At 42.1% G+C, this 27,661-nt stretch overlaps 1 protein-coding gene across 6 annotated transcripts in view; it reads left to right on the plus strand.

Annotated features, from left to right (window-relative positions):
• The window catches only part of DENND2B (DENN domain containing 2B), a 154,025-nt gene that overhangs the window by 80,478 nt on the left and 45,886 nt on the right, over window positions 1-27,661 (plus strand). For 4 of the 6 annotated variants that reach the window (XM_019006993.2, XM_015630934.3, XM_015630932.3 and 1 more), the window contains 3 exons: window positions 11,152-12,357; window positions 16,044-16,180; window positions 26,354-26,502. In XM_019006993.2, the coding sequence (XP_018862538.1) occupies window positions 11,152-12,357; window positions 16,044-16,180; window positions 26,354-26,502 (1,492 nt within the window). Of the gene's footprint in view, window positions 1-6; window positions 473-11,151; window positions 12,358-16,043; window positions 16,181-26,353; window positions 26,503-27,661 lie in introns of those variants that run through there. The other 2 variants (XM_015630931.2, XM_019006992.1) reach the window with 1 other exon arrangement.

A 27,661-nucleotide genomic window follows, 5' to 3' on the forward strand; every position in this document is an offset into this window, starting at 1 on the left:
GGAGAGACCCCATGCTGGAGCAGGGGAAGATTATAAATGTTTCCAGTGGGAGAGACTCCATTCCAGAGCAGGGGAAAAGTGTGAATGATTCCAGCGGGAGCAACCCCAGTCTGGAGCAAGGGAAGAGTGCAATGAGTGTCTCCAGTGGGAGTGATCCCATTCCAGAGCAAGGGAAAAGTGTGACTATCTCCAGTGGGAACACCTCTATTCCAGAGCAGGGGGAGAGTGTGAATGTCTCCAGTGGGAGAGACCCCATGCCAGAGCAGGGGAAGAGTGTGACCATCTCCAGTGGGACCGACCCCATTCCAGAGAAAGGGAAGAGTGTCACAACTGTCTGCAGTGAGAGTGACCCCATTCTAGAGCAGGGGAAGAGTGTGAAGAGTCCTCTCCATAAGGAAGAAGCAGAAGCTCCATGTGATAAACCAACCACAGCCCCCATTCTCCATGGCTCTGAGCTGCTGCGGGAAAAGAGGTAGAGAAAATGGGGAGTAAAGTTGAGCTCAGGAAGAAGGGGGAGGGATGGCAGAAAGGTGTTTTTAAGATTTGGCTTTATTTCTCATGATGCTGCTCAGATTTGATTGATAATTAATAATTTTTTCCCCCAAATGGTGTGACGGTAATTGGTACGGAATATCTTCCTGTCCTTACCTCAACCCATGAGCTTTTTATTATATTTTCTGTCCCCTGTCCAGCTCAGGAGGGGGAGTGACAGAGCAGCTTTGATGGGCACCTGGCATCCAGCCACATTTATGCACACTGGAAAATGTACCAAGGGTCATGTTTGTCATCATAGCTGGAATATATTTTGCATTCCATAAGATCAGAGCCACTGAAGAAAATTATGATAAGAGAGGCCAGGGGTATAAGCCTTGAAATCTTTCCTCCTTCAGATAGAGGATGCAACCTCCAAAGATGAGACAATCTGTATACTCAATTAACAGGTTTCCTTCTCTCTTTCTTGCTTTGGCACCTCCAGTGAGTCATCTTTTACTCATTAACTGCTCCCTCATCTTTCTCCTTTACCAGGTGCCAAAAAAAAAAATAAAAATCCTGCATCTGATTTATTTCTTTCAGTTGTTTATATAAAAGAGAGATATTGTGTGTGAGAGAGAGATATTACTACTGCTGCTGTCTAGAGTCTGTTATGAATGTTGGGCTACTTCTTAGAAAAGTGGAAAAAAAAAGAAAAAAGTAACTTTTGGTAGGAAAACTGTTTTGCCTATACTCAAAGGTTGCAATGAATGTGAGTGTATGTGTGAGAGACGACAACTTTTGAGAGGCAATTGCATAACTAAGTGATTGCAAAGTTCACAGAGGATGGTAATACCATTTATTTTGTTGGAAAAATAGTCCTAGTTTGAGACACACAGATCTTAGGTGGTTGAAACAGGTGGAAATCCTCTCTCTTTCATCCCTTTTCTAAGGGACGAAAGAGAGAGGGCAAAATGTATAAAATGAAGTTGAAGAACAAGGGCACATTTCTCTAGCTGTGTCATTCTAAGAGTAATGTAGTAACAAACAAAAAGCTGTCAAACTGCTTTATCCATATGACAGAAACATGTACAAAAAATACCCTTCAGGGAACAGATAAGTTTTCCTAGTGTGGGGTGTGCTGGTTTTATGGCAGTGCTTCAGCTTTTTGCTTAGAGAAGGTTGCAGCAAGTTGAACTGAGTTTACCCTTGCCTTGCCAACAGGATGGCACCCAGCTGCTGGTCAGAGACAAGTCGGCCCCTCAGAGGCCTGAACTCTCTCAGGGCAGAGCTGGAGATCAGAATTTGATATTTTTCCCTGCCTCAGATGGTCCACATGGCTTGTGACCTCCCTTCCCTGTGCATGAGCTCCCAGTGCACGGCAGTGAGACAGGCTGGGTCTGACAGGCTGTGTTTAGGCAGGGTGATGTTGAGGTTGTTCTGGATTCACAGAGACAGTGCAGGAGGTTCTATTCTGCTGGTATTTTAAATTTTATTTTATTCTGTTTTTTATTTCCTCTGCAGTCCAGGAACTCCAGAAGCAGCAGAGATATTCTTAGATCTTTTCAATCACTTTAGTATTTTCTCCAGATATCTCAGGCCTCAGACTTAATGGATGGTGATACTGGTAATTGAAATTATGACAGAAATTAAGAATACCTATTTAATAGTATACAGATGGACAATGGCTTTTGGTTACATAAGCTGCTTTTCTAGGATGCTTTCTCACTGTGTTAAATAAACTAATTTGCAAAACTGGACAAAAGAAACCTCTACAGAAAGATTCCACTGGACACTGGTGGCACATTGGGGCAACAGCTAAGCTGGTGGAACTGGAAGGAAAATGTGGATACTGGTAGGAGAGGCAATATAAAAAAAAATAAAGTATTTTTTTCTACTTTTTCCGAAACAAACTCCTCTGAGTGGATAAGTTTAAGAAAGTTCGTAGAAAATGAGAGTTCTGAATTCTTATTATTTTTCTGTCCCTGTTAGATAGTTATATTTGAGTCTATTTGATGAGTTTTTACATGGCCTAGAAGTTGATTTGTATGTGAAGCAGGGAAAGCAGACTTCTCTCTATTCTGGATCAGTGTGAAGCCAGGTTTTAGGACTTTTTACCTCCTGTTCAGTTTTTTTCTCTGTGGATACAGAGTATTTCAGTAAAGTCTAGCATGACTTTGTAAGGTTTTCTGACTTGTCAGAGCAGAATAAGGATGTGCCTATTTTACAACAACTTTCCAACCCCAAATTTCAGATTTGGAGGTTGCCAAACCAAGAATGCCCTCTTGAAAACTGAGTGTCACAATTCATAAAAATAATTTTTTATGCTTCCCACATTGCACTTGTGTGAGCACAGAAAACTTGGAAAGCTTTGTCAGAATTAGGACCACCGAGTCTGTTGCTTTGATATTCCAGGTCAGATGAGCAAGCATGTTGAAAAATCACCTGTGCTTTGAAAAAGCAAAGTTGAGAGCCTCTATGTGCACTGGGATTTTTAGCAGCCAGCATGTTCAGACATGCTACTAAAGAACAAGTTTCAAGGACTGGCAGCTCTTAAATAGACAAATGAAGGTTTGTGCTTTCTGCCTGGTTTAAGAAAATGCCATCACTTGCTGCGTTGCCACTCCCTCACCAGCAAAACCCCCAAGATCTTAAGAAATCAGATGAGACTAAAACATACTGAGCCAATTCCAGAGCAATAACAACAATAGAGCTGTAACAGCAGACATATATATTGCATAAATTATTATTCTGAATATTATATTATGGGAAAAGTGTAACTCCAAGGGAGGCTTTTCAGCTTTGAATCATATTTTTTGAAGAGAAAGGAGAGATGTTCCTGTGAAACCAGTGCAGTGTACTTTGAAAAGAGAGAATGGCTTACTCTGATACTTCTGTTCTTGCTTTTTGATTTTCTCACAGTCAGCTTCTGATGCCAGTGATGGGAAGTACAGCCTAGGCTGGTATTCTTTACCTTTGGTAATTATTTCTGTCTGAACAGAGGAGGAGAAAAAGGCTTATTAAATGGGGAATTGTTTAAAGACCATCCTGCCCTCGCCTTGTAACAGAACAGAAGATGGCCATAAATCTGGAATGGCAGGGAATCTAACCCTCTGAGTCTAGAAGATTTCACAATTTCCTGTTATCTTCTTCCCTCTCACTTGGCAAAGACACCTAGTGCATGTTGATTGATGGCATTTTATTTTACAGTCATCCCTCATGGTCAGATCTGTCTTGCTGTCTTGGCTTTACAGATCCAGGCTAAATCAAGTATTTAGGATCTGAGTCATCAACTTGGATTTCTTTGCCCTTGTTTTGTACAGTGGTAGAGCATAGTTGCCACTTCATGTAATTTACTTTGGCAGAATGACTTCTGCATTTCCCTGGTGTAAATCAGACCTTTTTGCTTCTGAGCCATAAAACCACAGTTGAGCTGCAGTCAGCTGTGATTGTGTGGACTTCTCTTCATGAACCAGCTGCAAAGGCACAGATCTCTGGGGGGTGTTAAACACAGGAATTCACCACTGCACCCCTGCAAATCCACCCCACAATTGTTACCATTGACTCAGTACTTCTTGGGAACACAGACACTGGAGCTTTTAAAAATCACATACAGAGCTTGATCTTTTTTTTTTGTTTGTTTCACAGTCCTATCATTCTCTAGCTAGTTCTAATATGGTTTCGGTTTTTATTTAAATGGAAAGTATCAAAACCCTTGGGGAAAAAAATTCAGAAGTACAAACAGGAAAATAATTGGTGTTTCTATTTTTGTTCTATCTTTAAACATTTTGTGACTTGTTGTCCACTTTGATTTTATTGCTCATTCTCTCTAAATGCTGGGGCTTTTCCATCCCAGCCCATGTTCATAAAAGTGAGCCTATTTCAAACAATCTTATAATGCAGACTCACTATTCAGTTTAGAAAGTACAAGTTTTTGTCTCGTTTTTGTCACAATCCCAAAGTCAACAATTACAGTGGGATGTTATCTGGAATGCAGATTTTTGGGGATTTTTAGCCAGACTCCTGGTGAAAGCTCAAAGATTATGAAAAGTCTGGTGCAAGACGGTTTGTTCTGCTACCACGTACATCCCTTTATTTTCCAAGACAGAGGCAAGATGTGACAAGTTGCACCACTTGTTCCATCACCAGGCTGAATCAGCTCAAAAATCACCTTACTGGTGTGTGCCAGCACTTGAGTGTGAAAAGTTCACCTCCTTTATTCACCATAAACTCTTATTTAGATTTAAGATAATTAAATACAATCTGTAATTATCTACTTGAGTTATGTAGGAAATTAAAATGCTGTGTGCTGTGAGAGTGAAGAGTATATTATGATAGAAAGGTTTACTGCCTTTCTAATGAGAGTGGATTTAAATACTGTAGTGCAGGAGGTCCCTATGGTCTTAATGTTCCCATAATCCCTACAAGGAGGGATTGTTACAAGGAGTAACAATAACATAGGTTTCTAAAGCCTTTTCTGCTCCTGGAACAATGAATACACTGAAATATTCAATTTATACTCTTAGGTGCAGTATACAAGGCAGCTGTCCATGCCTAGTTGATCACTTATATTTGAAAAGAAAAGGTCAGAACTCAAAGGATCATCAATACATGGGATCCTGGTGGGCCACCTCAACTAAGCAGCAAACCCCTTTCAGATCACCTATTTTGGTGATGGTTGTACATTTTACCCTCATGCTGACCCAGTTAGAGCAGCCTGGCTCCTTGCATTTGTCCCCTGCCTGCAGCAATGCCTTGCTGAGTCTTTGCAGCAGCCACTGTCGCTGCCCCTGCCTGTCTGTCCCCTCTGGTGAGGATGCAGTGAGGGGTGAGGAAAGGAAATGGCACATTGTTACAAGCAAATAATGCTGAATCCACACTGCTCTGTGAAATAACTCATTCCATAACTAATCTCAAAGTGCAACCACACCACTGACTGCTGCTGTTTGACAGCTAAAGCTGTACTTCTCACTGTTTTTTGGAGGAAAGCATAGAGGAAATTTATTACTAGTTCTTGTATAGAGAGAGAAAGAGTGAATTTTTGAGGAAGTGTCCCTCATCATTGCCTCTATCAAAGTCCTCAAGGTTTTATTTTGTTCTGCTTTGAATTACTCTACCTTATTACACCTGAGGAGGCCTGGGAGATGGCTGTACTGCAGTGGTGTGTTCAGTTTCTGTTTGTGCAAAAGTATTGATTCATACTGGGAGCTTTCCAAAGGGTGTCTGAAAAAGGCAGAAGAATTTATGTGCTCTGTTTGTGTGCTCTGTGATTTCCTGGCAGCACTGCCCTTGGTGGGGTGTGAAACTGTACTGGTTACAAGGAGCTGTGGTTACTGAACCTCTGCAAAAGTGCTTGTTCTGTCCAGATCACAAAAGGAATGGGACATAAACACCAGTTCTAATTTGAGCTTCTGTTGGTCTCTACATGTATTCTCTCCTTTGCCTGCTTTGTCAAATCAAATGGAAGTTGGATGTAAATGAATATCATAGTGAGCCATTACGTCTGTTCTCAGCAGCAGTACATCAAAATGTGCATGGTACAGTGAATGGTTCCAATTAGCAGGTGAGCAGGGTGTGCTTCCCTCTCACTTTACCCTGCTCTGGGAAGGATGGATTCCAGTATCTGCACTCAGAGTGGCTGGCAGTTGGCAGCTGAACATTCCTTAGCATTTTCTCTTACAAATTTCCAGATAATTTCAAATTTACATCCTCATTTACCTATCAGGGCAGCTTTAGTGTATGTATTAAACATGAGTTTTGCTGCCCTTGCAAAGAGGCTTTTGTTTCAGACCTTAAATATTGGCTAGAGCAACAAGAAATCTGTAGTGCTGGCCAAATCTACTCATTCCCAAACTCACAATCCTATGGTCACAGCTGATTCTGATGTTATTGTTACCCTGAAACAGGTTAGGTTGAAATGGCACAATGCCCTGAGAAGTACCAGCAATAAGAAAAAAAAAAATCCCTAAATAAAATACTAAGAAAGCAAATTTTTCCTAACAAAAGTGGGGAGAAAGTCCTGAGAAAAATCAGTGCTGGGAGTCTTTGCACTCAACATCAGTGTCACTGGGAAATGATGGGATCTAAACAGGAGCCTGGAAAACCCAGTACCTTTTTGGCATCATGTTCCTTGTTCTTTTTTCAGTAAATAGGCTCCCATGCATGAGTGTGTTGAAGTGGGAAATTCCCTGGATCAGAGAGCCAAAATCTGTCCTAATATTCTGTATGTGTTGGTTTGAGACGATGGGATTTGCAAAACTGAAAAATTGCTGAGTGGCTTCTTCCAGCTTGCCTTTCCTCAGGACAGGATCACTCCTGATCACTGTGGGGTCACTCCAGACACTTCAGGAGAGCTAAAGCCGTGCTGCAGAGTCTGAGCTGCTTAGCTCAGAGGTCAGAACAGGGCAGGGAGAGTTAGGAGTCCTGTAACTCTTTCAAGGCAAGTCACTTATGCACCCTACAGTCACTTTTAAAGCTTGAAATGCAACCTAAGATTTTTCTTAGTGTATATAACATGTGTGGATCTTGGATGCAATTGCCTCAATAAATGCATGTTCTGATTATCCACCCATATTCTGATTTCCAAAAGACACAAACCCAGCTCTTGAGCCACCCTTCTGGTCTCACATTGCTAAAAGTTACTCATGAAGTTGTGGGAATTTTCTGCACTCATTTCTGGAATTGATGGAATTGGCATTGGAAGCAGGAAGAAGCTGTGCTTCTGTTCAACTGGATCAAAAGGCCAAGCCCCCTAGTTTTAATACTAATTTTCTATTGCTTACTTTCAAAGTGGTTTCCAGGAATTAAATTTTTTCTCTTCTACAAACAGACCAATGTTAGCACCCACATTTTGCAGGAAGAAGACTGGTGTCTTGTCCAAAATTGAAGACTTTTTGACTTTTGGGTCAGATAGAGGGTGAGAACTCAGGCACTTTTGGAACTAAATATGAGCCCTTCTCCATCCCCATAGATTTTTAGTACAACTCAGCCTTGCTAAAAGGCAGGAACTGTTTTTTCATCTTTTGCCTTGTGATGAGTAGGTTGCAAATTACCTTAAAGCAAGTATGTCTGTTCTCTTCTTGGTGCAGCTGAGATACAGCTCCCTGTTATCCACATGTGCTCACTGGACCTGGTGACAGGAGATTTTAAAAAAGAAGCCTCTAATAGAGAAAACAATAGAATATATGAACATTTAAGAGCCGCCCTCAAGAATTACAGTCTTTGTAAATTACAAGTTTTTTCTGCCTTTGGGTAAGAAAAAGAGAAACTGAAGAGAAGACACTTAATTCTAATGTGAAGATCAGCTGTATCTACAGTTTATAATCCTACAGAGCACAACTGATATTATCAGTTTCCTCCTACTGTGGGCAACTGCTGATTTCTCAATGAACAAATCACAACAGCAAAGCTGAGCATGGTCTGAAGAGCTGGAAAGCACCTCTTGGATTCTTGGATTCTGTCAGCTCTCCTTGGTGAGCAGCAGTGAGTGTCAGCAGAAAGGTGCTTCCAGGATCTAGAGGACTTTGAGGCTGCAATACACACCTGATTTGCCAGGGGTTTGGGCACTGCACACCTAAGGCTGCATGTTGGAAGGATGCCCTTAGGGAGCCAGAGCAACTTAAAATGTTGTCTTTAGTGAAATGCTGATATCCTCAAGGTAATAATCCTTGCCCAGGGTGGAGGTGTTGGTCAAGGGAACTTGTTAAGAAAGCTAAAGTTGATTTAATAACCTCTATTTATGCTGTTTGTATATGATATTTGGAAAGTTTATGTAATGATATGCAATGTAAGGTGCTGCACTGTACCTTTCTGTGTGTAGAAAACTTAAATTCAAAGCATTTTGCTTTACAGTCTTTTTGTGGAAGGTTGTGAGGTTCTTAATTATTCATCTCTGTCCAGTAATACTGGTTTTAAAGCCTGTGCCTCCAAAAGAATATTCTTCTAATGGAAGTATGTTTCTTGGGGAAGAACCATTTTATTGTCCACTGATCAACTTTTGGACTTGTTTTCCTTCTTTCATTCTGTTACCTACCAGCATCCTTTAGAGAATGCATGCTGACACCTTTGGGATAAAGCTCTGTTCCTCTTTGTTGTTGAATAAGTCCTATAGATTCTCTTTGAATTACTCGAGTGTAGAGTGTAAAGCAGTATAAACCAGATTCTATTTCTTAAAGGAGGTAAGCCAAGTCTTTGAGGGCAAAGTCCTGCAAGAAGGCCTGTGGCTCTGCAGCCCTGGTCTAGCACAGTGATTGGGATTTTGTAACTGAATTTGGGGATTCAAGATGAAGCCTTAATTTCAGTTACCTCACTGGGAACCTGGGGTTTAAAAGAATGGCTCATACCTCTTAAGAATAAATGTTTTGCAACTTCTTCAGGTTATGCAAACCATAATTTTCCCCTTTTCTTCCTTCCCTGATGAATCACCAAACCTTTCTCTGACAGTGGAAATAGCTGAATAGATATTTCTTAGATTGTAAGGAGATAAAGGACTATGCCTATAGTATTTTCTGTGCAGTGTGTCAAAGGCAGAGAGAGATGTCTATGATTCTCATGTTGTCAGCATGTTCTTCACCTCGGCTGCTCCATTTTACTGACCTCACCCCTGTAATTTTATATTTTATTCTTTCTATTGCCAGTACAGATCAGAGTCCAATAAGCAAGTTGTAACATGCTAAAGCATTCCACAGGCCCTCTTCTGTCCCTGTCCTGTAGCTGAATCCTGACAGTGGATTTAGCCAACAAGCAGCTTCTAAGGCTGTAGTGGAGGCTGTAGTCTTTGGATGTAAAATACATTTCTACTGTGTGATCCTGTTTTCTTGAGAGAAATGTCAGTGCAGCTCTGGGACAGGTGTGCACGACATGAAAGAATAAGGAGAATGTGATCTCAAATCTAAGCTAAGGCAGTGTTATGAATAATATAAAAAATTGGCCTTGTGGTATTAACCTGAAGAAACTGAGATGAGACAGGCTGAAATAATGAAGGATCAGGGTGCCCCATGAAGCTTGAGGAGGCTGATTTAGGTTTCATCTTCAGGTACTGTAAGAGTATGTCTGCTGAGGTAATTCCAGGTAATCCACTACAAACTGAACTGCAACAGCCAGCCAAAACCACTCATCATCTGTCACCTGCTTTTTGATCTTCTGAGATCTCTTAAGACATCTGTCTGCAGTTGTATAGAATGGCAGGAAATTCAGCTTCTAGGATGCAAAGAGCGTATTCTGGCATGTGTCCTGTATGTCCTAAAATAACTGCCTTAGGCAGTTGTTGTAGGAATATTTGCCATTATCTTTGACATGAGATCTCTTTTCCTATAGGCATGTTTATCTTTCAAAACAGTAAAGAAATAGAAGTCACCGAGTGGTGTAACTTCTGTGACAAATGGACTTGCTTGTCTCAGGCTTCTGAAATAAAAGATCAGTTCCCTTTTGTGATAATTTGATTATTGTCTTTTTTCTGACCAGAACTTTTCTTTTTTTGTGATATTTTTGAGCTTTGATTGTGAAGTATCTGCTGTAGGAAACTGGAATGAAATATGATAATTTTGGCTTGGGATTGCATATTTCCTGTGTCAAAGTAAATTTTTCAGAAATCACCCCAGTGCTCTGGATTTTTTTGATTAATGCACAGAAATTGGCACTTGTGCTGTAGGTATTGGCTGGCTGTTGGGAAGAAAGCAACAGAGCAGCAGAGATCTTCTGAATCTTGTCTTCCTTTGCAATAGTGCAGGCATTTGCTCCCCTGATTTCTTTTGGTCAAGCAGTTCTTTCATTTGGATCTTGCCTCTGTACAGGAGAGTTGATAAAAAACAGCTTGCTCTCCACAGTCTTCACACAGCATAAACTTAATAGCATATGCAGGCCATTACTTATGGGTCTTTCCTCTTTTTCCTGTACTGTTTGGAACAGAAAGGAGTTAATGTTAAAGGAGTTGTGATTATTTCTGCTATGATTTTTATGGATGGATTTTGGCAGGGTGGCAACCCCCGCCTTTTTGACACGGTTTTGGCTTAACTTCCTTACTGCTGGCTCATCCCTGATGAGCCAAATGATTAATGAGTTATTTAATTTCCTTGTGTCTTTTTGTTCTTAAAAGTCCTTGCAACAATGTACAAAACAATAGCTGATTTTGCAAACCACAGCTAGATTTTGTTCCAAGGGTTTTTTCCAGGGTAGCACTGAGATCTTTCTATTTAGAAATATATTTCTATGTAGTTTATATTCTTCAACACATCGTGTGAGCAGATCATTGTGTTTTCTTAGTGTGTAATATTCTTTTGCTAAGAAATTACTTCTGTTTGATAAGGGGAATTTAACCTGTTGGCCACAGCGTCAGACCAAAGACGAACCAGGTCCAGACATCTGCGGGTGGTAGATGCTGTCGAGGCAGAGGTTTGCTATGAGAATCTCAGCTGGCTTTAAGTTCAGGAAACTGGGAAAAGATGGGGGTCAAACAGAAGTGAGGAAACTTGTTTTGGATGTGCCAAGTGTCCTGCTCGTGGCCCACCTCTGATACCAGTTAAATGCTGCCACCTCCCACCCCTGACTCTGGCTGAATGGTCACTGGTATCTTAATGATGCTTTGGTGTGGTCTTGCAGAGTGGAGTCCTGCAGCCAGAAGAAAGTTGGCAAATAACTCCAGTTTCCCCAAGGCCTTGATTTTTTATTTCTTTCTGTTTCCAGGTGCCAGTCAGCCACTCTGCCGCCCCTGTTGTCCCCGCAAAGAAGCCCTGCCTACCCCCTCAGTGACAGTGAGGACTCTTCCCGCTCTACAGGGCTCTCCAAAGGCTCCAGCTCCAGGCGGTGCCTCAAGGACTGGAACAGCCGCACGTCTACGCTGCGAAGCACCTCCACGAGCCCCTCGGACACCGACTCCCCCAGCCGCCCCCTCAAAGCCATCAGCGTGGGTGCTCTGGATAAAAGGCTGTCCGTGTTCAAGGCTGACCAAAAGGAGACTCCAAACACGGGTCAAGACAGGGAAGCAATAGGGAGCCATCCACTCACCAGGAGCACTCTGTCCTTGGGCACTGCCTCCAAATTGAGGACCCTCTCCATCAGCAGGGTGAGCGTCCGCTCGCAGGCGCTGGACATCCGGCAGAAGATCACAGAATGGGAATGCCGCCGGGAGCTGTCCCCCAGGACGAGCGTGTGTATGGACAAGAGGGATGCTGGGGAGAGGTCGGGCAGTGAGAGCTGCCCCAGCGTGCTGACCTCTCCCTGCAGCGACAAAACATTTGATTTCAAAGGGCTCAGAAGAATGAGCCGAACATTTTCCGAGTGCTCTTACCCGGAAACAGAGGAGGAGGAACTGCTGGACAGGGATTCCTGCCATCGGTTTGAAAAGAGACCAGGCAGGAGCGAACCTCCTTTCCTTAAGAGCCATGTGAGGAAAGAGTCCTCAGCTGTGCTCAACAGAATCCAGAAGATCGAGCAGGCACTGAAGGAGCAGTCGGGCAGAGGCCTCCCCCAGTTACCAAGTAGCTGCTACAGTGTTGACAAAGGGAGGAAAAAGTCTGGGGCTCTGAGTACTGTGGAGGGACTGAGCGAAGCCCTGAGCGATAGCAAAGGAGGGGGCGTTACTTTGGGGAGTGAACCAGAAACCCCTCCTGAGGCTGAGAAAAGCAGTAAAACAAAACAGGGGGTCACTGCGAGCTCAGCTGGCCCCAAAGTGCTCCTGGAAAGCGCGGCTAACAGCGCCGTCAATCCCGTCCCCAAGCCTAAACGCACCTTTGAGTACGAGGCAGACAAATACCACAAAAGCAAACCAAGCAATGGCCTACCTCCATCTCCCACACCTGCTGCTCCTCCTCCCCTCCCGTCCACTCCTGCGCCCCCCGTCACCAGGAGGCAGAAGAAAGAGTCGCGCTTTCACAGAAAATCCCAGAATAGGTAAAAGCCAAGGAAATGTGCTCGGTCTTCAAACAAATAAATAGATAAATAGACTATATTTTTGCAGTAGCAATATTTTAAATTCTCCCTCTAATGCAGTGCTTTTGACATAAGATAACCTAGGAATTGAATGCAAGACAATTGTTTTTTTCTGCTGGTCTGCACAGATGGAATGCACTGGTACAATACCTTTGAATGCCTTCAGTTCTGGAGTTCTAAAATCTGCATCCCTCGATCCCCAAAGAATGTTCTAGGTTAGGTGTGCTAAAGGCTGTCTAGTTCATTCTGGCACAAATGCCCTTATTTGTCATTATTAATGGACCATAATTTCATTATTGTCTGGTAGTGGGACCATAGCTGATCCCTCACAATCTCTTCTTCTTGTAAAATGTATTTGCAGAGGTTTTCGATTTCCAAAGCTCATTGCTATAGCAATTGTGTCAGTTTTATGCAAAGTAGGTGATTTTACTTAATTCAGTCCTTAGGAATATTATCCCAAATTATTATCAATACCTGTAGAGGATTAGTGCTGAGAAAACTGTTTTATCACAGAAAGTCCTCTATGTCATTCCTGAGTTAATGATGGGGAGAGTGTATGGCTACATTTCCCCAGCAATTTGTGGAGCTTGGCTTGTTCTAATCATGTGATTCCTCTTGAGTTTTAGACATGGTAAAACTCATTCTGCTCATTGCTTGGAAAATTGTAGGCATAGTTGTTGCTAAGCATTCAAATTGCAGCATTTTTAATGGGTTTACCTGTCTATGCATGTGTATGATACACACCCTCCCTTGATATTTTGTGATGAGATTTGCAAAGAACTGCTAAACAGCATTTCAGATGCACACTATCCCTTCAGATTCTGCTTGATGTTAGCTTCATTATTAAAGATTTTTTATCACGACCTCACCTGATTATACTGGGACAGGAAGAGAAGAGGAGCCTTCAGGTTCTGTCCTCTCAGGAGACACCTGCTTCTCAAAGATCAAACAGCTCTGCTGAGGCATGTTGTTTCTTCCAGAAAGGTGTGAGGGGATGTGGAAAGTCCACAGATAAGCAGTGCTTATCTTTGAGTCCTGGCAGTAATCTCAGAGGAAGTAAATCTAGTCTTTAAGGAAAATTTGTGAAGTAAAGCTGCTCTCAGTTTGTTCAGCACAGCATTTGCAATGTGCAGAAGACAAACAATAGTTTTTAAATGTTTTGGTGTAAAAGATAGCCTTTATTGGAAAATGGGAAAATCATCTAAGAATCACAGTATTTTATCACAATGAGTTTTTGAGATGAAGTTTTGAAGCTGCTTTCCAGAAGAGGTAAAATTCTGCTTGAATCTGCTTTTCTGCAGATCCAGTCTCCTGTCATAGCAGAGTTAGACAACAGCACAGTTCAGCAAAGGCCTGGGCTAGGGGAAACAAGCCTTCAAAAAAAAGCATTATTGATCAATTTAAGTTGTAAAATATAAACTATAAGGATTAACAGGCTTGTCATGTGTATCTGATGATTCTTGCAAATCAGTTTGACATTTTCCTGGGTATGTATCCATTCATTTCTTACAGCTTTACCCACTGTAGCTTAATGATTTCTCTGGACAGAACTCTTCTCAATCATGATCTAAATAAGTTCAAATCAACCTCCCAAAAATCTCAGGTTTGCTCTCTGACTTCAATGCTGAGTGGAAATCCTTTATAAAAAACTTAATTTTATTGTCTTTGGTACTGTTCTTCTTTCAATTACAGAAAGAAGAACTCCAAGATTTACAAAGAACTTAAGACCATAGAAGTCAACTAAGAATGACAGTATTTGGTTGACAGTAATTACTGAAATAAACTGTTCTTTTTTTGAGAACAGACATTACTCATTGTGCCTGCAGCTTGTAGCTGTGTGTTTCAGACTGAACATACATGTGGTTTGCACTCACTGCAACGTCATGCGAATGGACTGAGGGTATTTATTTTCCCAATACTTCAGTTGAAAGCACCAATTTTATTTTTGGTGGCTAATTCAACACTCTAGCAGTATGGAGGAAGTCTTTCATGTTTGCCTGCTAGCAAAAATCCAGGCTGGATCTGGAGAACCTGGTGCCAAGAGCAGCTTTAACATTTCAGGGTGGTGTGAGCTGGGTGTTCCCCAGCAGTTGGAAATCCTCTGGCACACACACAGTGCAGGAAAGGAGTGTCACAGGATAGACTTGGGACACATGGACCACAGCTGAGTCTCGGTCCACAAAGCCATTCACATCATAGTGGTGCCTTAAAATCTCTAGGAGCTGGATATTTAACTACTTTAGAAAGTCCCATTCCATACACAGCTGTGCCTCCAGTGTGTCCTTTATAACTGTGAGTAGCTGTGGAGGAGCAGGTGTCTGGATCTGACACGCACAGACTGTTTCTGCCACAATCCTGATGTGAATAACTTGGATCTGGACATTCTGAAGATTAGGGAAAGGAGAAAGGAGGTTCTTAAGCCTGATCCCAGACATAAACTTGCTGCAGCAGACAAGCAGGAAATGCTCTTTTCAAATGCAGTGTTCTGTGCATTAGTCCCTGTGTTACCTGTAGGGATGCTCAGGCCGAAGTGTCTCGTGGGACTCTGTCCCTGCCACATGGATATGCTGTAGCATATGCTCCACTCCAAGTGGAAAGAAGAACAAGGCTGGGTTTGTGGCAGGATGATTTATTGTTAATCTAGTTTGGGGCTCAGTGAGCGGATATGGGCACCAGCACAGTCCACACAAGCTTTGTAGCACCGCGGGATTTACGCTCTGACCTGAGCCTGTTTTCGTCATCATTTAATTTCATTAAATCAATCTAATGAATGCCAGCCCCTGTAGTGCTGCCACTGCAAATCATCCCACCTTGAGTGTAGATACTGCCCCAGAGTACAAGGGCTGGGTGAACTGGAGCATGGGAAGAACATGGGCTTTTCTCCCTCTAGAACTGCTCAGCAGCACTGGGGCAGGTGTGTGGGTGGGAGGTGAATCACCCTGGGAGGGAGACAAATTGTGTGGGTTCATCTGACCCAGCTGGTCCTCACCTTCCTGCCAGAAAGGCCAAACCTTCAGCCCCTGTGCCATCAGCCCAAGCTGCTCATGCACCACAGAGAGCACTAATTCCCTCAGTGCTTTCTCCTTTGCTGCCAGTGCTTGGCATGGGGTGTCCAATCTAATCCAAGGGATTTGGGTGACTGGCACATTGTCCCTTTGGCATTTGGGCACTGAGCTCTGCACAGGAACACATCCAAAGGTTCAAAGGCATGTGAGTGCTGTCAAACTAAGGGCTACATCTCCCAGAGCAACCAGTGCAGGAATGCTTCTCAGAGACTGTCTTTCTTTGGGACAGAGGGCCACATGTTTCTGGGGCCTCTAAAAAGAGCAAAGTAATTTCTAATCTGAGGACTGTGCTACTAATTTACTCTGTAAACTTGGAAAAAAGAACATATTTTCTTGGTATTTTCCTCCTGTCTGCATAATGGGGATAACAATACTTCCAAGTTCGTAAAACTGACATAGATGGCTCTACTAGAGACTGCTGTGAGCACAGGACTTAGTGTCCATTAAAAGCTAGTCCTTAAAGCATGATGGAAGTTTTTTTTTTTTAAATTGTGGTTCATTTTATATATATTTCTTATCATGCAAATGCTCATCTAAATGTTTGATTTTTTTTTTACTAATTATTATTGTTTTAAACTGTAGAAAATCCTTTGAGTTTGAGGATGCCTCAAGCCTGCAATCCCTGTACCCTCCTTCCCCGACTGAAAATGGAACCGAGAGCCAGCATAAATTTGGATCCAAGAGCACTTTAGAAGAAAATGCCTACGAAGACATCGTAGGTAAGAAGCTGCTGCAGAACATGGGCTCACAGCAGGATGTTGAGTGGCTGTGGGCAGGCCATGGTATTGCTGAACACGTGCCCTGTGCAGGAAAGTTCAGCGCTGTCAGTAAAGAGAGATTAAATGGAGGCTAAATGGGTTTGATCCTTCAGTGCAAATAGCTCTCAGGCTGCATGCAGGAAGCCTTGATTCTTTCAGACTTCACTAGGTAGTATTGGAAACAGACTGTTTGGTCAGATTTTTGCCAGTGCTTTTCAAGAACCAAATCGTTCTTTTTATCGGGGCCTTGGCTCGAAGCCTTGAGTGGTGTAAAAATGTAAAGAACAGGACTGGAGACAGCGTTTATGGAACTATCCAATAGCAAGATTAACCTCAGAGGCCTCGTGTGGTCAGCCTGAGCTTTTCAGGACTCCGGTGTGGACTGCCCTAAAGCAGTTGTTTGTTCCTGGTCTCCTCCAAGTCCCAGTTCCTGGTTAAAGAGGAATTAATTTCCTTTAGCTATACGCCATTGGGAATGCACAACAAAAAACACTGTTTTCATTAAGCTTCATAAGAAAAACATGTTTCTTTTGGTCTTAGAAGGAAATGTATGGCCTATGCATACATTCTTTTAACATCAAAAAACAGTTGTTATAATTACCAAAAATTGGGCAGCCCTTCAGAGCACAGATTTTCCACACAAGTGATGAATATCTGCATTGTTTTTAACTCTTTCAGTGTTATATTATTACAACAGATACAATGGGGACTTCATTTTACTTTGGACAATGAATCTTTACATACTGAAAGCTGGAGGGCTACCAAGACAGCCTGGGACCCTGCAGCACACATCCTCTGAAGAGATACTGACAAGCTGGGCCTGTTTAGTCTGGTAAAAAGGCACTGTAATAGTGCTTACAAATGCTTGAGAGGCAAACCAAGACAATAGAACAAAACTATCCTTGGTCATATCAGCTGATAGAGCAAACTGGCCACAAATTGGAGCCTGGGGCTCTTTGTGAGACCCAAATTCTGTCTCTGTCTTGTCAGCCTTAGTGAAAACAAGAATTTACTCTTTCCATTCTCAGCTGTACACTTCCTCTATGTCATTAAAAAAAAAAAGCTTTCAGAACCAAAGCTTTCAGCTTCTGCTCAGTGTCTGTCAGTTAAAATGAAAACTTTTGTAGATACTGAAAAGTCTTTTTCTGTGTAGATCATCCTTATATGATCTATAGTCAGCCCTTTCTGTGACAGACCACCATGCTAGTCACACTTAAAATGTATTGTGTGTTAATTGCAGTGCTCATCTTTACTCAGGACTTGTCTGTGTGGCACCAGATTTTAGGTGGTAATGATTCTTTTCCTTGTCTGGTTTGTCAAATATCAAAATGAAATGTGCAGGATTGGTAAGAAGCTTTCTTCAAATGAGAAGAAATCCTGGGTTCTGTAAAACAAAATCATAATGGGCTTTTCCAACTCATGGGTACTATAAACCAGCTCCTTCAACACTATAATTTGGGCATTTTGGCAGGGCAGTGGGAAGAGAACGCAAAATTCCAGATCTGTGGACAAACATAGGACTTCATTGTTTTGTACTGCTTTTTAACAACCTCTTTCCAAGCACTTCATTCAATACAGCACTGTGGGGGGAATACCAAATCAGTATAATTCCTATAAACTGTCAGGCATGATTAAAGACAAGCCAAAGTGGTTTGATCTCCAGCTTTAAAGAAACTCTCGTAGTTTTGTGTATCACATCTGCATAATTTATACCAGTGGTGCTAGACCCCAGTCTCCAAGTAGCACTTTTGTGCTCATGCAAACCAGGTGTCTGCAAGAGTGAGTTTATTTTATAGATCTACATCTGCTTCAAAGCTATAAAGGGCTCTGTCACTGTGCTTTGAGTTTTCTTTGCAGTTTCCCTAGAGGTGCTGGTGGGTCTTTTTTTCCTGTACCTTATTGAATCTCCTTGCCTCCCTAAAACTTGTAGGTAATAAAAGCATTGTTGCTGTAGTAATAAACTTAATTAAGTGTGTCACGTTCCCCCATCCATTAGAACTAATATTTATAATGCAAGGAAGTTTTAAAATACAAGAAAAGAAAGCTGTGAATCTTAAGCAATGCTCTAAGCAGTCTAGTGTGAGACAGAAACATAAAAAATTCAGGTTGGAAGGGACTGTGGAGTCAGCTGGTCCAGCCTCTGCTCAAAGCAGGGCTAATTTCAGCTTTGGATGAGGTTGCTCAGGGCTACATCTGGTTGAGTTTTCATAATACCATGGGAGGACAGGTTCACTGCCTCCCTGTGCAGCCTTTTCCACTGCTTATTCTCCATTGTGAAGAATGTTTTCTTGATGTCTCTGTGAACAAATTCTTTCCATTCAGCCTGAATTCTCCTTGTTGCTGTTTGTGACTCTTGTTCTTCATCCTTTCACCTCCAGGAAGTGCCTGGTGCTGCCTTTTCCATCTGCCTTTCTGGGCAGTGGCAGGCAGCAGCTGGGTTATCCCCCAGCCTTTCCCTAAACATCTAAGCACAAGAGTGCTAGGCCTGGAGTCAAACCTTGGTTTTTTAGTTACTACATGGCCTCTTCATATGGGGCATATGCACATGAAAGCTTTGTTTTCCTCCTGGTGCCCTTGCACTGCTTCTTCTTTAATGCAAGAATGTACTGCAATGTGTAGTTTATCTTAAAAGGGCAGCAATGTACTGCTGTGTGTAGTTTATCTTATTCTGAGACCTGACTTTAAAAAAAAAAAAATAAAAAAAATTAGTAAATTTTAAGGTATATTGAAATCAAAAAGGATTGTGCTTTGAAATCCAGTGGCATCATGAACCAGACCTTTGTTCAGTTTTGTAATGTTTCTGTTGACTTTAATAGATGAAATACCTGCATGGTAAGTTCAGGACAGGTATTGGATTGGAACATAATGATCTGCATTAATTAAGGCGGCATTGTATAAAGGGATGCACATGCCTAATATAAATCAGAGCTGTATTCCATGTGCAAGGTACCATGTGGACTTCATTCATCTTCTGTACTAGCACTCACAGAAATGTGGCAGTCATAGTAAACTTAACATTGTTTTGCTTCTTGTGGTTTTGAATGAGCCTTTAATCAGACCAAAATTGATGTGGCTTTCTGAATCCGGCTGGGGAAACCACGCTTGGCTTTGTGTGAATTCAAGAAACCATCACAGTATTAAGAGATGGCTGAGATTGTTGCTTCTGCTGTGTTTGTGCACAACAGTATTTCCTGTCATATGGACCACACGGCTCCAATTTTCCAGTCTGCTCCCCTAAATGCAGCTGAGATGTTGGAATATTGTTATTTTAGGTCTTGTGTCTCTGAAGCATTGTTGACCTGACATCTATGACAAAGCACTTGTTATCATCACCAAAAAAAGTTGAATAAATAAAGTGAAGTCAAGGTCAAGGGCCAAGTTTGAATTGAGAAAATCTAGTAGAACTAGGTGAAAGAAATAGCACTGCATTTAGAAATTAAATGTAGTGGAGGAAACCTCTGACAAGACAAACCTTCTTACTCTGAAACTCCTCAGAGTGCTGAGCACAGCAGAACAGGTGGAGATTTCCTCCAAGAGGACATGACAGATGTGCAGGAAACCCACTGCTCAACTGGGCTCTGTGTGTTGTCTCCTAGATTGAGAATGTTTAATTGAATGCTGCACAGCTCCATGTCTGCTTTGGCAGCTGGAGCTGAAGCAGTCTAGACAGTAAGGCTATGCCTCAGAAACATTGCAGTGAATCTCTAAAACCAGGATGAATTTCTAAATGGGATCTTGCTGGTGGCTTCCCATTGGGAATGTCCTACAATTCACTGTCCTAGGGGTAGCCGGCCCTCTTGGGGAGGTTTTCTTATGCACACTTCTTCCTTCTGGGCCTGTTCACTGTCATGTTTAGAAGATTTTGAGCCCTTTCAGTAGCTGGACACTTCTGTTGAGAGATATTTTTGTACCTTGAGAGGACAACTTAACCACTGCTTCCTGTAGGGGCATATAATATAATTGAATCTTGTTACAGCTGACACCAAAGGTGACTGATAAGTGAAACAGTGGAGTCATACACAATTGTCTGGCTGTTTTTCTCTGTCAGTTTGAGTATTGCTTCAGTTTGGGATAATCAGCTTCTTGTTTGCCTCTGCATTAAAACAGGACAAGTCACTCCCTTTATCCCTGCTGGTAAGGCAATTCATTGCTCCTAAACTAATTAGCTGGTTTGATTTCTCATGTCAGTTTGACACAGTGCATGTCATGTAACAAAACAGGATGATTTAGCTGTTCTACTGAACCCTTCGCTGTGTGTGATCAGAGCTGCAGCAGTGATGACTGAGGTCAAGCTGGAAAATGTTCCAGCTTCACATTGCTTTCAAATTAGAACACTTGCAAAGTTCTTCCAGTAAATGTGGGAAAAGGTTAGAAAGAGCAAGCTGATCTTTCGAGTAAAATCCTATCCTCACACGTTGCATTATCGCTGTCAGGCTTTTGTAGCACATTTTAGTCTGTTGTATTATCATCCCATGACAAATCAGGGAGCAACTGGAATTGCTGGGCTGCTGTGAAGCTGAAGCAAACTTGGAGAGATTGCAACTCTGCCAGCAGTGCTGTGCTAGCTGCTTCTCTGAAGTCATTTTGGGTTTTCAGTCAGACACTAGCAGGTGTCTGGAGCTAGAATTGATGCAAAATGATGGTACAAGCAGTGATCACAGAATAATATATTCCTGTCTTGTTCTGCACCCACAGTCTGCCTGTGACAGCCTAAAAAGAATGTGAGATGTTGGAAAGTGTAATAGTGGCACATTTAGTAATAGACACTGTAGGGTAATGGCAGCCAGAGCACATTAAATCTAACAGTGTTCATATGGGCCTGCCAAAGAAAGGCCAAATACTTCAGCTGATCCTATTGACAATCAGCCTGCTGCTCTGGATTCCAGTTATTTTTAATAATCATCTAGTGCCCTATTTAGATCTCAGTTTTTCTCTGTGGAGTCTGTCTCATCACTGTACAATCCACTACAGCTTCTCGTGACAGTCTCTGTCAGCTTTACTGCCTGGCTTTCCAGTCAATGCTGCAGCTCAGGAAAACAGAAAAATAGACCATGAGACTGCTCTCCCAAATCCTCCCTTAAATTCAGACTGTGTTGTAGCCAGCAGGGTGACACCCCTGAAGTGCAGGCAGTTTAGGCAAGCTGCAGCTGTACTGCGCTCACAGTTGCTCATCAGACATTTTCATGCACATGATTTTGGAGCAGTGAACAGGTGATTTTTTGGGGGTGAAATTGTTCATTTATCAGCCATGCTAATTCTTTTCCCTTATGATTCCTTATAATTGCACTCTCAGCAGACCCTGCAGAGATAGCAGGGAGCTGGAAGTATCTGCAGTGTTTCTTTTGCATATTGCAAGGGCTGGAGAAGTTCAGAAAGCTCAGGTTGTTGCCTACAAACCACATGGACCAGAGCCCAAAAGGCTGATTGCATTTTAGACTTGCCATTCTGCTTGCTGTAGATGCTCTACTGCTTTTCTGAGCTCACAGTACTAGGTGGATACACTGGGTGACAGCACTATAAGCAAGTAATGGTTTGTAACTTAGTGCTGCTCAGCAAGAGCTTTTCAAAGCAGCTGTAAATGTGTGTTAGCTGTAATTTGAGATTGAAATAGTTCCTCTTTCTGCAGAGTCCTGGGGTAAATTCCCCAGCTGAGATGTACAGTTGCAGCATCTCTGACACTGAAAAAGCTCGTCCATGTAACAAAGATCTAAGCTTGGATACTTTATGGGAGCGTGGAGATTTACTGGTTTTCATCCATTTGGTCTGAACATGCTCATAAACATCCCAGTGGCCCAGTTTTCCTCCAGCAGTGGTGGTGTGGATCTGTGTTGGTGAAGTTTTATGACCGAAATGAATGAGCAGTGCACGTGCACCTCATTTGTGAGGTGATAACACCTCCTGGCCATGCAACTCAGGCCCCTGGGCTTTGTAAGCAGCCAGGAGGAAAGGCAGCAGCCTCTTAGCTTGGGCATCACCCTATGGATTCAGTATCTCCTCTGCAAGTGTTGGTTCCCAATTTAGGCACTCGACACAGGTTTAGGAACCCTTTCCTTTACTCTCTATCTGCTGTTCCATTCTTCTCTCTTCCTGGCAGTGCAAAAGGCTGGAGTTACAATCAGCACTCAGTGAATCACTTAATTCCTCTGATAATTGCTTCTTCCATCTAGAAAGAAATGATGCCCTTCCCTGCTTTCTGCCATTTATAGAGAAGCGTCTGCCTGCTTCATTTTTTTTCCTCTCAGCCTTACTTTTCACTCCTTTCTCAGTGAGATGGGCTTGCAGAGTCTGCCTCTGCTTCCCATTTGCCACGTGTGAGAGGCTGAGCAGAGGAACATTGTGTGCTGCCTCAGGACTCAGTGGGGCTGACCTGCACCGCATCACGGCGTGAGCAACTGCAGCCCCTGGAGGAAACTCATTCCTCAGGACTTTTCTAAATATCCGTGGTTATTTTATCTTTGTTTTTGTTTTGTTGTTGCTTTTCTTTTCTTTCCCTGGTGGACCATTCATTAAATTGTCTGTGAGATCTTCTGAAGATAAATGTCGTGTAGATAAGTGCCCTGTGTTAACTCAGCACTTTGGTACGTAGAATTTGAAAAAAATGGGAAACTTGGGAAAAAATGCTTATTGAGGGAACTGATCTGGGAGTAGGCATGGTGATTAGAGACAGTATTTGCCAAAGACTTACTGTTTGTGATCATATGCATTCTGGGGGTATGATTCAGCTTCCTTTGAAGTCAGTGATAATCTGCTGTTGTTTTGTGTGGCTGTTGGATCAGCCTCATTAAGACGAGCCTGGCCTCTATAGTGAATAATGTTTCTCCTTTTGGCTTCCAATAGAGACATCCATATGGCAGGAACAAGGACGTTTCCTTGCTCTTTCATGGTAAATATGTTTCCTTTTGCAGCGAATCCAAGCCCTGCAGCTTGTGAACATTCCTTGCCTGAGACAGACTGGGACTGGAGATGTGGTGCTGCTGAGGAGAAAGCTGTAAACTCTGAGCCAGCCAGTGATCTGGGAACTTTTCTCCTTTTTGTGCTGCAGCACAGCAGTAGCAGTCACCACCACTTCCCAGATGTTTGTTCTATGGAAGGGAGTCACTGTGCAGTCACAGGCAGTTAAATGCTGCTTTAAGGCAGTTTGGGGTATTTCCAGCATCTCTCCTTTACTTGACACCCTTGATTCCTTGGCACTTGTACAGAAACCAGTCTGGCCTGCCTCTTTTTGCATATCTGGTCTTTTGTCTGCCTACCAGGGACAGCAGATACTAAGAAAGGGTGGTTGAAAATTGCTGAGGAGATAGTTTGTCTGTCTCTTCTAGTTCACAGCTTGAACCAAATATTTAATTCAAAACTCATATCAGCAAAACCAGGTGGTTTGTGGTGGATCAGAGTATTCCCTTATCAGAGTTTTGGTGTAGGAGGAGGTTCTTGAAAAAAAAACTTTAAAAAAAAATTGATGAGGTGTATTTGATATCAAGGCATTATTTTAAACTGGAAAAAAAACCCCAAACCCTGAAATAATTTGTTTTTTAAGCAAATGAGAGAAAGAATAGAAACAAGAGTTCTTGAACAGCAAAGCAGACATATGCAGAAGCTCTCACAGCTCTAGGGGAAAGGGTTAAAATCCCTGTGGTGTCTTCTCTGGCCTTCACATTACACTGAAGAGGGATTTGGCCCAAGATCTCTTTTGGTAGAGACTCTGACTCAGAAAAACAGCCTCTGCTCATGGTTCCTTGCTCCTCCCTCTTCTCTCATCCAAGACTTCTCTGGGCCCGTTTCTATACTTAATATGTCAGGTCAACATTATTTATGTTGAGTTTAACTGGGTTCAAGCAATTCTGTTTTACATTGTGTTTTGGAGAGAGAATCCCCCTAACATTTATAAATGCTTTACACTGTAAAAAGGGTTTTTTTCACTGATGGGCTTGTTTCTTCTCAAGAGTTTGGACACTCTGTAGACTAATGCAGTAACATTTGTTTTCACAAGGAAGCTTGTGTTTGAGTTGTGTCTCATGTAACTGGGTATTTAGAAATCTATTAATTCATTCCAAAATGCTTGCTTGACCTATACTTGACTTGGGCTTACAAGAAATTTTATTATGCTACTAGAGCCCGGTCAGCTGTAAGTAACAGTATTTTGCAAATTTTACTCTTTATCATTGCTATGATTATCATTTCTAGAGCTGTAGAGTCTACAAGTAACAGAATCAGGGTGCAATATCTATTTCTTCCCACAGGAAGAATCAACCACTTCTATAATCCTCCACAGCATGACATTATTTTTAGGAATATATGTAGCTTAAGATTTATCCTGTTCATTTCATTAATCAGAAGGGATTTTTTTCATATAGCCCACACACCTGAAGGTGTTTTTTCCATGTGGCATGAGGCTTGGCTACAATGATAGTGCAGCCTCTAGAATCAGATTCCCTCTGGATGAAATAATAATAAGCTGTGATTGCCAAGTCAAACATTCTTCAAGAGCAGCAGTGATTCAGGCTTCTAATTAGAACAAACCTAAAACATTCACTCCTGTGCTTATGTTTGACTAGAAACCTTACTATGATGCACTACCGAAGCAAAACTGTATTTTTTTTGTATTGTGAATATGTGAACTTGCTCAGCAAAAGTTCTTGTGGCTGTAATTGATGAATCAAGCAATCTCACGCTTCCGGGCTCAACAATAAAGTAGAAAGCTCAAAATGCTTTTGCTTTGTTTTTTTTGTACAATAAGGAAATTTAGTCTGCCTAGAACAACATAGCTGTTAGTCACACAGGCTATGCTAACCCAGGCCTTGCTCTCACTGAAAACACCTACATCCCAGCTGTCATCTCCTTCAACACTGCGAATATTTCTGTAACAGTGGGAATAATGAACCGTGCTACAGCTTTCTGTCCTCAGTTCTCAATTAAATTTCTTACAAGAAATAGCTTGTATTGCAGGATGTGTATTGTACTAAACCCATGGGTTTTAAAGTCATCTTCAGGTATAAAACCAAAAGCAAGTTGGTTTAAAAGCTTTTAACTTCCTGTATATTTCTATAAACTCAAGTCTTGAATTTGAGTAGATAATTTTTTTTTTTTTTAGGTTATTTTCTGTTCAAGATGGTTGGAAAACTGAAATAACTGTTTGAAAAACCTGAAATTCTAAATCAGTTGCTGATTATCAGCTGTCTGAAAAAACGCATACAAAATGTCAATTTTATTGATGGCACTTCTCTTCACGCTACTTTGTTTAGTGAGACGTCTGCTAAGTTCAGGGGTTTTGCGAAGATGGTGGGTATTGGATCTCACTTAAATATGGACTATAAATTTTGGTCCTGATTTTCAAATGGTAAAAATTCAAAAACTGGGGTCTGCCTTTTAATGTATTTTTCATTTAAGTAATATTTAGTGATTAACTGGTTAAGCTTCTATATATTACCAGCAGGATGTGTTTCCTTCTGGGAGACAGGAATTTCACATAACTTAAAATGAATAGCTGCCCAGTTTGAAGACAGAATTTAAAGAACACTTTGAGGATGCAGAATGGTTGGGACAGAAATTCTTCTCCTTTAACATTTTCAATCTTGTCTCTTGGCACAGCTGAGCTGGAGTATTTATTCTTTCTTTGCCATCTCCCAGGAGAAGCGAAAAATGAAGGTTGCATCAAACAAGAATTGTCTCATTGTGTGTAAGGGTGGTGTGCTGAGCAGAGTTATTTATCGGTTTTCATGTCACTCCAAGAGTGGATGTTAGAGATTTATAAAATCTACTGATACACTTTCAAGAAGTTAAGTGCCTTAGCTTTTATATATCAATAAATTTTCCACAGCTGCGGATGCTCAGAAGCACGTCTTGTGAAATCTTCACATTTTAGTTAAAAAAAAAATATAAAAAATAAAAAGGGGACAGTAAAGAAATCCAAAGAAACTTGTCGAACTCATAGCCAAGTTCTCCTCCAAATACTTCCAGCTGCAGCTAGAGGGATGAGTCATGCTGAAAACTGAGGAGCTTTTCTAAAAGCCTTTCACTTGGTTCACATGATTTTTTTTTTAATCTTTTTTTCTAATTTTACATTCCTGTCTGTTTTTCTTTCCTTAAAAAAAAAAAAAAAAAAAAAAAAAAAAAAAAAACCCCAACCCAAACGTGCAGGCGAGTCACCCAAGGAAAACCCGTACGAGGATGTGGAGCTGAAAGGCCGTCACGCTGGGCGAAAATCCCATCAGCTGTCCGAGAACTCCCTAGATTCCCTGCACAGGATGTGGACGCCGCAGAGCAGGAAATACCCAGCCCCTCCTCAGGTAAAGGCAGCGGCTGCTCGGGGCTGCCCCGGCCCGGCCCGGCCCGGCCCGGAGCGCGGCGGAGCCCCCGGGCCGGGCTCCGACAGCTCCGGGCGGCGGCGGCCCCGCGTCCCGCAGAGCTCCGAGCTGCCCCAGCACAGCCCTTCCGCTGCTTGCTTGAATCTGCGCCTCAGTTAACTCCTTGTGTGGGGAATCGCCTCTGCTGCCAGGCAGAGACAGCACGGGAGAAATCAGCTCTGCTGCTTTTGTCCCGCTGTTGGGCCTGCTGTGGCTCTGCTCGTGGGAAGTTTGTAGTGTGTGGCGTGTTTCTTGTAAAACAGAGAATGCCAGGTAGAAGCCCTGAATATATACACGAGTAATAAAATAGTCAGAAAAACCTGAGTGTCTGCAGTTAACAAGGCTGTATAAATTGTGTTTATAGCGTAAAAAGAAAGATGAGGAGCTCTGTAGACTTTCCCTTTTGTGGTGATTTTTTTTCCAAAGCAAGCCTGTTCTTTTGTGAACACCATGAAATAGCAGGTTGCTTTGTTGTTTATGGGATCACTATGTTCATAAGAAAAAATACAAATCTCATCATATACTTAATTTTTTTAGAGATTCAAAGCACCCTTAAAGGAACTTCACTGCACTGAATTAACAGAAAATTTGCAGTTGAACAAAAGGTCACAATTTACATTTTTGTCTTGTGAAGAGACGTAGAAAGAAAAGTGAATGCATTTTCTGTCACTTGCACCACAATCCAAGAGACAAAAGAAGCATCACCAGGATTCTTAGTGTCCTCCTAGCACAACCTTTGTAAACCAGGAGTGACTTCAGCAAAGCTGCTGGAAAAGGAACAAGTGGAAAGTGGTAATCAGGCAGAGTAAGGAGAAATAGGCACTGCAGTCATGAGGATAATAGGGAAATGTCCCTCATAGTGGGACATGGTGCATAACAACCATTCCTTCTGGCTGTGTGTGTGTTAACAGGAGCTGTGGAGCATCCAGAGGATCCCTGAGGGTGTGTCATTAGGCTGGGAACCATACACATCCATAGGGAGACACTGGCCAGTGTTCCCTCTTTAACAGAAGGTTACCAAAGAATTTACAGATTTAAATGGCTTCTGTAAAGTTGTTCAGTAAACAAGAACTCTCTGGTACCCTTTGCAACCGGGCTGTCT

This window comes from Parus major, chromosome 5 (genome assembly GCF_001522545.3).
Source record: "Parus major isolate Abel chromosome 5, Parus_major1.1, whole genome shotgun sequence".
Taxonomy (NCBI): Eukaryota; Metazoa; Chordata; class Aves; order Passeriformes; family Paridae; genus Parus; species Parus major.